This window comes from Microcebus murinus, chromosome 18, assembly GCF_040939455.1.
Source record: "Microcebus murinus isolate Inina chromosome 18, M.murinus_Inina_mat1.0, whole genome shotgun sequence".
NCBI lineage: Eukaryota > Metazoa > Chordata > Mammalia > Primates > Cheirogaleidae > Microcebus > Microcebus murinus.
The window spans coordinates 21,406,905-21,419,376 of NC_134121.1; the positions used below are offsets into that span (position 1 = coordinate 21,406,905).

Consider the following 12,472-nt stretch of genomic DNA (forward strand, 5'->3'; position numbering starts at 1 on the left):
AAAAACCAGACAGTTCTTAAAATATGGTTTGTCAAAGAGAAACTAACTACCTCTATCTGACAAACGGAATGACGGGAAATATGCTCAGTTGTTTTAAGCACTGGGCAAATACACTTTTTTTGTAGTTGGAGAGAACTGCTTTGTTTACTGGAAACCAAAGTGCCCAAAGCTGTTACTTTGCCTGGTGAATAGGTAGAATATTTAGCCTTTATTTTTAAAATATTTTCATTTAGTAAAAGCAGACAGTTGCTGTGTTGGCAGAAGTGTGAATTTCATTTCCTGTCTGTGGTATACCCCACTCATCCTGTCACTCAGACATTTTGTTTTAGGTTATTCCTGTAATGTGAGTGAAACAGTGACCCACAGCAGGATGGCATGTACACATCACGGATGTAACAAGAGACAGGCTTGTGCAACAGACCACAAGAGAGCAATGCTTTATTTAAAGATGAAAACAAAACAAAATCAAGGCAGCCCCTCCCAGCCAGCAAGCAGATTTTTAAAGTGACATCCCTGGATTCTTTTGTTTTCAGAAGACACGTTTCAATCTATTTAGCAAGTTACCTCAAAGGTTTTATCAGCTTCATACCATTATATTAAAGGATAAAATTGAGTAATGTCTGATATCATTATAGAGGTGATTTAATTATGTTTGCCAATTACTTTATCATCAAACATTTTTTTAAAATCCATTGATTTGCCTCATATAGAGTTCTGTAATGATTATTTTCTACATGTAAGACTTATCCTAAATTACAGTTTCTGCAGCAATGATGAGACAGACATAACAGTGTGGAAACTCAGGGATAAATTCATTCATCCATCACATATCTTTTGAGCATCTAATAAATATGTGCCTGGCACTATTTCTAGTGCTGAGGTTACAGTAATGGACAAAATAAAGTCCTTGCTCTCATGGAGTCTATATTCTATTATAGAGAGATAACCACAATCAAGTGAATAAATATAATTTTAGTTTATGATAATATCCTAAAGGAAACAAAACAACAGGGTAGAGGATAATTGGGATGAGAAAGGGACAGTGATACTGGAGCAGAGACTTAAATAGTGACAGGCCAGGAGAAAAATGTTCCAAGTAGAGGATAAAAGGCACAAAGGCCCTGAGAAGAGGGCCTGAAATATTGAAGAAACAGAAAGGAGGACAGTGGGACAGTGTGACTATATCCTGTAAACAAAAGAGGAGATGGTGTAAGAGCAGAGAAGTAGCTTGCTACAGTATGTTACAGGGCCTTGAAGGCAAAGCTAAAAACTGGCTTTTTATTTATCAGTACAAAGGGAAGACCTTGGAGAGTTTTAAGCAAGAAGTGACATTGTATGATCTATATGTATTTAAAATCACTTTGGTTGCTGTTTGGTGAGTGGATAATAGGGGGGCAGAACTGGTTGCAGCAGACCTTTTAAGAGGCTTTTTGCTGATATAATATCTGGGATTTTTTTCACTTCATGGGCAAGGTGAAGGGTGTGAGGATGTAAAAGAAACAAATTCTCCATTAATTAAAGCTGGAATATGATAAAAACATGGGAGTTATATGTCTGAAATTTTTGTATGTCTGAAATTTTCGATAATAAAGGATTTTTTTTTTGAGACAGGGTCACACTTTGTTGCCCAGTGTAGAGTGAGTGCCATGGCATCAACCTAGCTCATAGCAACCTCAGTCTCCTGGGCTCAAGCAATCCTGCTGCCTCAGCCTCCCAAGTAGCTGGGACTACGGGCATGCACCACCATGCCCGGCTAATTTTTGTATATATATTTTAGTTGGTCAATTAATTTCTTTCTATTTTTAGTAGAGACAGGGTCTCGCTCAGGCTGGTTTCGAACTCTTGACCTCGAGCAATCTGCCTGCCTCGGCCTCCCAGAGTTCTAGGATTACAGACGTGAGCCACCACGCCCAGCCAATAAAGGATTTTTTAAGAAAAGCTTTTTAATAGTAGTTCATGTGAGAAATGATAGTGCTGTGGACCAGTGTGATAGTGGTGATGGGGTTAAGTGGGCAGATTTAAGATATATTTGAAAATAAAGCTCATAGGACTTGCTGATGAATTAGATATACTTTGAAGGAGGGAAAGACTATTATGTATTTTAGTCAAATAACTGGGAAGTTGAGGCTACGGATCAGTTTGGGGGGAACTCAAGAGTTAAGTTTTGGCAGTGTAAATTTAAGATGCCAGTTAAGCTGGGTGCAGTGGCTCATGTCTGTAATCCTAGCATTCTGGGAGGCTGAGGTGGGAGGATCGCTTGAGCTCAGGAGTTCGAGATCAGCTTGAGCAACAGCGAGACCTCATCTCTATTTTATAAAGTAATAATGATAATGAATAGTTAGATTCTGATGCCAATTAGATTTCCAAGTGGAAATATTGAATAGGCAGTGTCATTTACAATACATTAGCTACCCCTCAATAGCAGTACCGTACTCACAAGCAAACTTGTAACCCTCCATTATGCATTTCTAAGCTTTGCCACTAGTTACTTAAGAGTTCTGTCCTTTTCAGATTTTGTGGTTGAAATTGAAAGGCTTATTAATTAGTCTGTTGATTTGAAATAATTTAGATATATTTTCTGTTTATTTTGTGGCTATCCACTAGTAATTGTATTTTAAGTACCCTCTATCCTGAGCAGTGAATGATATTGTTAACATGGAGGGCAAACTCCAGTGGGTGGGTTAAACACACTTCCAGTGCACTACTCCTTTTCAGTATCTGTGGTGGTGCAAGTTGGTGATAGTAAAATTTTGAGCTAACATTTTAGTGATGTGTATTGTAAGCATAAATCTTTTTTGTAAACTTTGGATGTATTATTAGTAATTAAGTATTGTAATATACTTCACATCTAATCAGGACACTGTTGAAACACCATTATGAATAACCACACATCTAATAATAATTAATATTTATTAAGGGCTTATCACTATGTGCCAGGCACCACTTTAAGAAACTATGTACTCATTGGCTTTTCAAAACAACTTTATTGTATTATTCCTGTTTTACATATGAGGAAATTAGGCCCAAAATAGTTTATTTAGATAGGAAGTAGCAGAGCCAGGATTCAAACCCAGGCAGTCTGGTTCCACAGCCTCCACTCTTAACTGCTACCATGTAATGTATATAGAATATTGTAAGTTTTGTTTCAGAAAAAATTGTCTGGAGTAGACAGAGCTGTGTGAGTAACCACAGTCCCTCTTGATTTTGTTTTTACTTCATCCCATGAAGTTGGGATTTTGCAATAGGAAAGAGAGAATAATCCTATAGTGGTTCTCCATCGTACTCTTTGATTTCCTTCCCTAAATAATTTATTTTCTTTTGGGTTTTTCCTTGTAGCATCAGCGAGAGCTTTCTAACTGTCAAAGGTGCTGCCCTTTTTCTACCACGGGGAAATGGCTCGTCCACACCAAGAATCAGCCACAGGCGCAACAAGCATGCAGGTAAAGCAGCATATACACTGTTCCTTTCTTGGTAACCTTGTCTTTCATTTTGTTCTAAAAGGCTGACTACCTCATCCCCATTTCACCAGCAATTCTTTAATAGTGAAAAAAAGCACTGTGTGTTGTAATCATTCTTCTTTCATCCTCACAATTTTTTTATCACGTAGCAGAATGCCTTATAACACATAGCAGATGTTCAATAAATTTTTGTTGAATAATAAGGTATAAAAATACTCTAATGAAGTCATATGTGACTTCTCAGTTAAGGTTTTTGTTTTTGTTTTGAGACAGAGTCTCACTCTGATGCCCAGTTAGAGTGCCCTGGTGTCAGCCTCACTCACGGCAACCTCTGACTCCTGGGCTCAAGCAATCCTCCTGCCTCAGCTTCCTGAGTAGCTGGGACTACAGGCATGCGCCCCCATGCCTGGCTAATTTTTTCTATATGTTTTTAGTTGTCCAATTAATTTCTTTCTATTTTTAGTCCAGACGGGTTCTCACTCTTGCTCAGGCTGGTTTCAAACTCCTGACCTCAAGCAATCCTCTCGCCTCTGCCTCCTAAAGTACTAGGATTACAGACATGAGCCACCGCACCTGGCCTCAGTTAAGGTTTTAATAGCTAAAAGATTGTTCAGGTGTTCCCTTGGATCCTGTGCAAATTCATTTCAGCTAATCAAAGATTAAATTTTTTGTTTCTTCTTTTTAGTGATCGTATGAGGAGAATGGTATAGACTGCTACTAAAATAAATAAACTCATTGTCATCGTTGTGATAATAAGAGTCATTATATCACGAATAAAATGCCAGTTCTTAAATGCCAGGATCTACTTCTTGAATACATACACACTGAAACAATTAGAAATTTAACCCAGATGACTTCTTCTTCTTCTTCTTTTTTTTTTTTTTTTTTGAGACAGAGTCTTGCTTTGTTGCCCAGGCTAGAGTGAGTGCCGTGGCATCAGCCTAGCTCACAGCAACCTCAATCTCCTGGGCTCAGGTGATCCTACTGCCTCAGCCTCCCGAGTAGCTAGGACTACAGGCATGTGCCACCATGCCTGGCTAATTTTTTCTATATATATTAGTTGGCCAATTAATTTCTTTCTACTTTATAGTAGAGACAGGGTCTTGCTCTTGCTCAGGCTAGTTTCGAACTCCAGACCTCCAGCAACCCACCCGCCTCGGCCTCCCAGAGTGCTAAGATTACAGGCGTGAGCCACCACGCCCGACCCAGATGACTTCTATAAATAAGAAGTCATCAAATAAATGTTTGCCTAGGAATGAATGTAAGACTCTGGTTTTGAAATATCTGCTAACAGTAATATATGTATAATATTTCCTTATATGGGATTTCTCTAAAATCATGCACACCTGTGGTGATGAGGTTAAAAAAGAGTCATAGAAAATGTGTCTCGGGAGAGAGGTCTCCAGATATAGGATGTCCACAGTTTAAGAAGATAATCAGCCTGATGCTTTTCATCTACTATGATCAAGCCTTGTTTGTGTCATTTTGGGGAAAAAATAAAAGTCAGCCTGAGGATGGTAGTCATGATGAATGCTATACAAAGAGGTGGTTGCTTGTCATAAATGTGCCACTTTGATGACTTGTGACCTCCAGGAGCAGAAGAAATTGCAGTTACTAGGAAGAGAACAAAGAAGACTGCAAACCTTGTGTGTATAGGCCAGAGGCAAAAGCCAGAAATACTCAATCCCATTGAGCCAGTAGTTATTTTTATTTTTATTTTATTTTTTTTGAGACAGAGTCTCGCTTTGTTGCCCAGGCTAGAGTGAGTGCCGTGGCGTCAGCCTAGCTCACAGCAACCTCAAACTCCTGGGCTCGAGTGATCCTTCTGCCTCAGCCTCCCGGGTAGCTGGGACTACAGGCATGCGCCACCATGCCCGGCTAATTTTTTTTTATATATATATATCAGTTGGCCAATTAATTTCTTTCTATTTATAGTAGAGACGGGGTCTCGCTCTTGCTCAGGCTGGTTTTGAACTCCTGACCTTGAGCAATCCGCCCGCCTCGGCCTCCCAAGAGCTAGGATTACAGGCGTGAGCCACAGCGCCCGGCCTTGAGCCAGTAGTTGAGTTTAACTCTAGTCAGAGTAATTTTAGCTATATTAGTGGCTGCCCCGCTTCTTGTTTGGACCTTCATTTAGTTGTAAATCTAGCAGCTCAAAATTATAATCCATGTTGTTGGACAGTATTGTCCTCCTATCAAAACTCCCTAGCTGTGGAAGATTTTTTGAAGAATATTGGGGGGTAGGTACTTCTTTTGGAAAGTAGCTTGGGTTACACTTTCTAAAACCTTCCTTATCAATGCCTACAACCAGCATTTGGGGGGGAACACTTCCCCAAAAAACTTGAATGCACAGAGGAAGTAGGCCTAGCTAAGCTTTGTGTTTCTGTTTAGTGTGGATATATTATCCCTTACAGTAAAAAGAAGACAGATTATTGGTTTAAATCCAGCTTGTCTAACTACTAAAATGTTGGGCAAATTGCACTATGGCATGTAATAGTAAGTGGGGGTCAGTGGCGTTTAATGCTCCTGGCCCTGGTTGGCCTTTTTCTTTAGTCAAACTTCCACACTGAAATGCCACCCAGGTTTCTGCTTGACATTGTTCAGTTAGCTTTCCTCATACTAAAAAGAAAAGCAGATTTAACACAAGCTGAATGGGCTTCGTTTGTGATCCAGACCGGAATGGATGAAGCAGTGTGAGTATAAACGCAGCTCACAAAAGCCAGACTGTCACATTAACTGAAGCTGCTTTGGCTAAGCTCACAGTGACTGAAAATTGATGGCAGAATTGAGAAGCAGATCAAGGGCTTACTATGTCTGATTATACTTCCTTATGCATGTTTCTTGAACTGGTTAGGATTTTTTTTTAATCTGGGCTGCATTTAAAATATCCAGATACTATTTTGCAACCAAAAAGTGATATTATGAGTCTCTACCAATATTTTAATGGGAAACAATGAAAAGTCTTTAATATCAAACTGAAATCTGAAATTTAGCTACTAGCAATAAAACAGATGGGAAAATGTAGGGGAGACATTTGCCTCTGTTAGACTCTGTGAAGAGCAGTTTCCCACAAATAATAGCTGGTTTGCTCATAGCAGTACTTTTCACAGCTAACAAACCTGAGCTTCCACATACTCAGCTCACACAAGAAGCCTTACTCTAAGAGTAGGGCTCCTGATTTTTGTCTGACCTTCAAATGAGCCATGTGGATCCTTGAGCTAGTAATGTTTGGGCTACTATTTAGGTTTCTCCTCCAGAAGTTATCCATCCTGAAAATCCATTCCTCAGGTTATTTCTCCTGATAGGACAGAAGTAAACTTAGTTATTTAAAAAGACTCAGCTGCTTAACTCAATTGTAACTTGTAACTCTAGTAACTTTTCATTGTTTATACCTAACACTTTGTATCCTCACAGTTGTTCTTTTATTTTTTTAACAGCTTTATTGATAAATAATTCACATACGGTGTAATTCACCCAGTTTACTCATTTAAAGTATACAGTCATGGCTGGGTGTATCACTTTGTAATCCCAGCACTTTGGGAGGCCAAGGCAGGGAGATCATTTGAGGCTAAGAGTTTGAGACCAGGCTGGGCAACATAGCAAGACCCCATTCTCTATAAAAATAAAAAAAATTATCCAGGCATGGTGGTACATGCCTATAGTCCTAGCTGCTTGGGAGGCTGAGGTGGGAGGATTGCTTGAGTCCAGGAGTTCAAGGTTACAGTAAGCTTTGATCTTGCCACTGCATTCCAGCCTGGGTGACAGAGTGAGAACCCTGTCTCTAAAAATAAGTAAATAAATAAAATGTGTGTTCAGTGGCTTTTAGTATGTTCTCAGAGTTGTACAACCATCACTGCAATCTAATTTTAGAACATTTTTGTCACCCCGAAAAGAAACCTGATACTCATTAGCAGTCACTCCCTATTTTCCTCATCATCTCCACCAGCCCTAAGCAACCACTAATTTACTTTCTGCATGTATAGGTTTGCCTATTCTGGACATTCCATATAAGTGGATTTTTGAGACAGTCTCCTTTTATTTAGCATGTTTTCAAAGGTCATCCAATGTGTCAGTACTGAATTCCTTTTTACAATCAAATAATATCACATTGTGTGGATATGCCACATTTCATTTAGCTACTTATCAGTTCATGGCATTTGGGTTTTCACTTTTGAATAATGCTATATGAACTTTGTGTACAAGTCTTTATATGAACAAATGTTTTTGTTTCTCTTGGATTTACACCAAGGAGCCGACATTGGTTCTTTTTCTTTTCTTTCTTTCCCCCCCCCCCCCCCATCAAGAGTAAAGAGAACCGCACTTGTTCTTGTATATGAGACTTAGATTGTGTCTCTGGGTTTGAAATGTAGTAGAATGGTGGCTCACGCCTGTAATCCTAGCACTCTGGGAGGCCAAGGCGGGTGGATCGCTCAAGGTCAGGAGTTCGAAACCAGCCTGAGCAAGAGCAAGACCCTGTCTCTGCTAAAAATAGAAAGAAATTAATTGGCAAACTAAAAATATATATAGAAAAAATTAGCCGGGCATGGTGGCACATGCCTATAGTCCCAGCTACTCGGGAGGCTGAGGCAGAAGGATTGCTTGAGCCTGGGAATTCGAGGTTGCTATGAGCTAGGCTGATGCCAGGGCACTCTAACCCGGGCAACAGAGTGAGACTGTCTCAAAAAAAAAATAAAAAGAAAAAAGAAATGTAGTAGAATGGATCTGGCCAAATATATTGACTGTCTTTTTTAATTTTGCAAGTTGAAAGATTCTGCAATAATGACATTGGTCAGAAGTCAGCAGTGAAATAAAAGGCAAGAAAACTATTCTTTAAGAAAAGGGGGGGGGGCAATAAAAGGAAAGGCTTTCAGACTTGCTGACCTTTTAGACAAACACACCTGTTTGACAACCTACTTTTTTTCTTCCTAACTCTCTCTACTTCTTGCCCAAATCAGTATTTCATCTCATAATTAACAGCTGTGAAGTTAACTGGAAGAAAATTATACATGTAGATTCCAAGGCCAATGTAAATACTGGCATTCATGATTACATGGCCATGTCAGTCACCTTAGAATCTTTAAAAGGGATGGACCTGGGTGGGAAAAAATGAAGTTTTTTTGTTCTCAGATTATCTTCATTATGACAGCACGTTATCTAATGTCTCCAGCTAGCCAGTGCCTCAGATTTCCTAGTATGGAATAGAGAATATGAGGAAATCTATAATAGTTTAATACACAGAAATTTCAACTTTGTTTTATAAAATATTTCTTTATATAAGAACAAGTGAAGACTCAGATAATCAGCCATTTTAAAACACCTAATCATATGTTCAAGAGAATATATATACCTTATATGCTATATTTAATATATACTCTTATTTTTATATCAGCCACTGATGTGGAAATCATTTTAAACTATTTACATTGTTCTGGGGGGGGAATCTAAAAATCTTAGGTGAAGTGCAACAGAAGATTATTATTGTAGAAATAGGAATGACAAAATTATTAGCTTTTTAAAAATTATGGATAATTCTTCTAACTGCACACTTTATTTTCAAAATTCCTTCATTGCTACCTTCAGTGGGCTTGAAAGCACAGCTAGTGTTACCTCTGCCCAACAGATATCTTGTCAGCCTCCACCACAGTAAAATTGAGATTGGTCTCAAGTGTACCTTCCGTAGGACAGACAGAAATTTTAATGACTAAAATCAAATGCATAAAGATGTATTCTATCATTCTCTCTTTCCATTTAAAAATAAGTCAATAATCATGTTACTTAATTTCTTTGTTTAATTAGAGTCCTTGAGTGAATCAAAACTTTCTTTTACAAAAGTCAATAGGGTAGAAGGAATCGTCTCTGTTGACATTAGAATGGACAATAATTATCCTTTGCTTTGTAAATTTTACCAGGCGATCTCCAACAGCATCTCCAAGCCATGTTCATATTACTCCGCCCAGAAGACAATATCAGGCTGGTAAGTTAGTGGCATCATCATCATTTTCCTTCTCAAAAGACTGTTTAAGATAGCCAATGTTAAACCATCATTTTTATGTCCCAACACAGTGCTGGGAACTATGTGGAATAGGAAGGATGAATGACATGTCCTTATTATCCAGGATCTTGGAATTTAATTGGGGACATAAGCTAATGTGGAATGATATGAAATAATTTGATGGTTCAAGACTGTTAGCACAGATTTGTAAGTTATTGACTAATAACAATTGAAGTTTAGAAAAAGGAGAGAAAACTTGGGGATTCGACCTAGTTTAGGGAAGTTTATATAGATGGTGGAGCTTGAGCTGAGTCTTTTAAAATGATGACATTTGGATTGACAGGAAGAAATCATTCTCGATGGGGACATAAGGAAAAACACACATAGGGAAAGACAAGGAGGGAGTGAAATGGCCAAGGATTGGTACTGGCCTCAGACTCAAGAGATCTGGACTTAGGCTCTTATCAATTATATTATAATCGTATAATCATAATATAATGTTGGACAATTTACTTTACCCTGTCTGTCCCGTTTCCTCATCTCATGACTAATCACAGTTGAAAGGATCAGATGGACATGAAAACATACTAAAGAGCATAAAGTGCTACCTAAGTATGAGGATTATTGTTAATATAGGGAAGATAGACACCAAAAAACAAGGCAAGCAAATACCGATTTAATGCTCTAAACTGGAGTTCTCAAACTGGCAGCCCATAGGCCAGAGATATGTTTTGTTGGATCACAGTGGGGTTTTTTTTGTTTTTTTTTTTTAATATAAGCCAGAATTTTAAAGTTGGGTGATTTCACGTAAAAATCCAGACTTGGGGCTTGTCTTTGAAAATCACAAATTTCTGGCTTTATTCTCACATGGCAAAACTTGGCTAGACTAGGGTAGAGGAAGTTGTGTCATGGGTTCTTAATTTACCATAATCCCCACATATCTTATTGTCTTCTGGATACTAAAGTCAAATGTCACCATTTGTCATCATTCCTGCCCTGTTCATTTGCTTATTGTGCTACCTCTAGTAAAAGTAGGAAAACAAAAATAGGATGAGCATATTTCTTTGTGGAAGTCGAAAAGTGTTTCTACCCATTTAATACTCACATGGCTTACTTTACTCGTTTGCATTTCCTATCTGACCTTCTAGAGTACTAACTAGGGTAGTCCCTCTCCATTTACAGTAAGCAGTTGTGAAACATTACAGATTTTTGAGCCAAGGAATGACATGGGACAACTATAGTATTGTTACTTGGAAATGAAGTGAGAGCCACAGATACATTAAGTTTAAATAGTTAATCTCTACTTTCTGTCCAGGAAGAGAGATAATGAGTAGAATATAAGATTAACTGTGGAAAATTGATGATCAGGCCTCTGAACTCTATGATAATCACTGATTCTTCATTTACTTAATCATTCTGTATTTAAATTTTGTCATTTCTTTCTCTGGAATGCTGCCTCTATTGCCTTCTTTACATGGCCACTAATATTTCTTGGGAAACTTACTTTGAAACTTAAAAGATTCCTTTCATAATTATTTTATATCCTAATTTTTGTTTTAAATTAAAAAAATTTTTATATCCTGACCAAAAGTAACACCATATATGTTTATGCAAATCTTGTCTGTATATCTTGATATACTTCTTTCTAAAATAATTCTTTAAAAGTGAACAAAGGGAAGATACAGTTCTTACAGTATTAATATTCTAAAGCTGTAATTCTCAGACTTGAGAGTATATCTGAATCACCTGGAGAGCTCTGTCAAACCACCAATTGCTGGACTTCACCTGTAGACCTGTAGAGTTGGGTTGATGAAGGGGAAGCAGTGATTTTTTTTTTTTTTTTTTTTTTTTTTTTGAGACAGGGTCTTGCTCTCTTACCCAGGCTGAGCTGGAGTTTAGTGGCTTCATCATATGTCACTACAATCTCAAACTCCTAGACTCAAGCGATTTCCTGCCTCAGCCTCCTGAGTAACTAGACCTACAAGCATGTGCCACCACACCTGCTAATTTTTCTATTTTTTGTAGAGATAAGGCCTCGCTCTTGCTCAGGCCGATAATTTGTATTTTTAACCAGTTTCCAAATGATGTTGATGCTGCTGGTTAAGGAATCACACTTTGAATACAACTCTTCTAAAGTCCCTAACAGTCACTTGCACATACTGGATGCCCAATAGATATTTGCTGATAGCTTCCAAAATTTGTGTGGTTTGGTAAAGTTAAAGCTGAGGCCTTAATATCACTCATTTTATCTTTTTCTCAATGATAATGTTCTGGAGTTTGGTTTGAACCTCAATTAAAATAATTTTAACCACATGAGACTTGAGAGGGCGTGAAGGAAGCAGTTAGGAAGGCAGAGTTGGCAATTAAATCTTTTCTTGCTAAAATATGCAGCTTCAGCTGCTTTACATTTAGAAAATATAAATTCAGAAAATGTAACTGACGCCTCTGAATTAATTCGGAGTTCAAATGACAAGCCATTTTACAGTTGTTTTGAATTGTTACAAACACATAGTCATTATATTTCAGATTATGGAGTGAGTCATCTTCAAGAAAATGAGTGAATGCATTGTATGTCTTTGGACAAATTAGCACTTTTCTAACTGAAAGGAGCATTTGTAGACTCAAAGCAAAGGCTTTTGTTTTGAGTTAAATTTGGAATGCTAAAACTCTTATCTTGGGATTTGTGCATAAGGTTAAAAGTTTGATAGTCAACTAAAAGTCCTGCCTTCATTTTTTTTTTAATAACTCTACTAAACCCTACATTTTGCTTTAGCATTGAAAAATAGGACAAAACCAATCTTTTCCCCCAGGGAAGCTCTGCTTTCCAAATACAGGTATCAAGCATTAACTTTAGTACTTAGGAAAATTGCAGCTGCTATAATAAAGGAACTGGCTTTGTAGTACTCTTGTACATTATCAAAGACCAATCATTTAATTAAAAAACAAAACTAGGAAATTGAGAATTTTCAGGACATTTGAAGTAACTTCAATTAATCTTAGCTGGAACTGAGATGCTGTTAAG

The 12,472-nt window shown here is 37.8% G+C and overlaps 1 protein-coding gene across 4 annotated transcripts in view; it reads left to right on the plus strand.

Moving 5' to 3' along the window:
* The window catches only part of SSH2 (slingshot protein phosphatase 2), a 259,485-nt gene that overhangs the window by 184,943 nt on the left and 62,070 nt on the right, over positions 1–12,472 (plus strand). For all 4 annotated transcript variants that reach the window (XM_012740621.3, XM_012740622.3, XM_012740623.2 and 1 more), the window contains 2 exons: positions 3,337–3,440; positions 9,368–9,432. In XM_012740621.3, the coding sequence (XP_012596075.2) occupies positions 3,337–3,440; positions 9,368–9,432 (169 nt within the window). The remainder of the gene's footprint in view (positions 1–3,336; positions 3,441–9,367; positions 9,433–12,472) is intronic.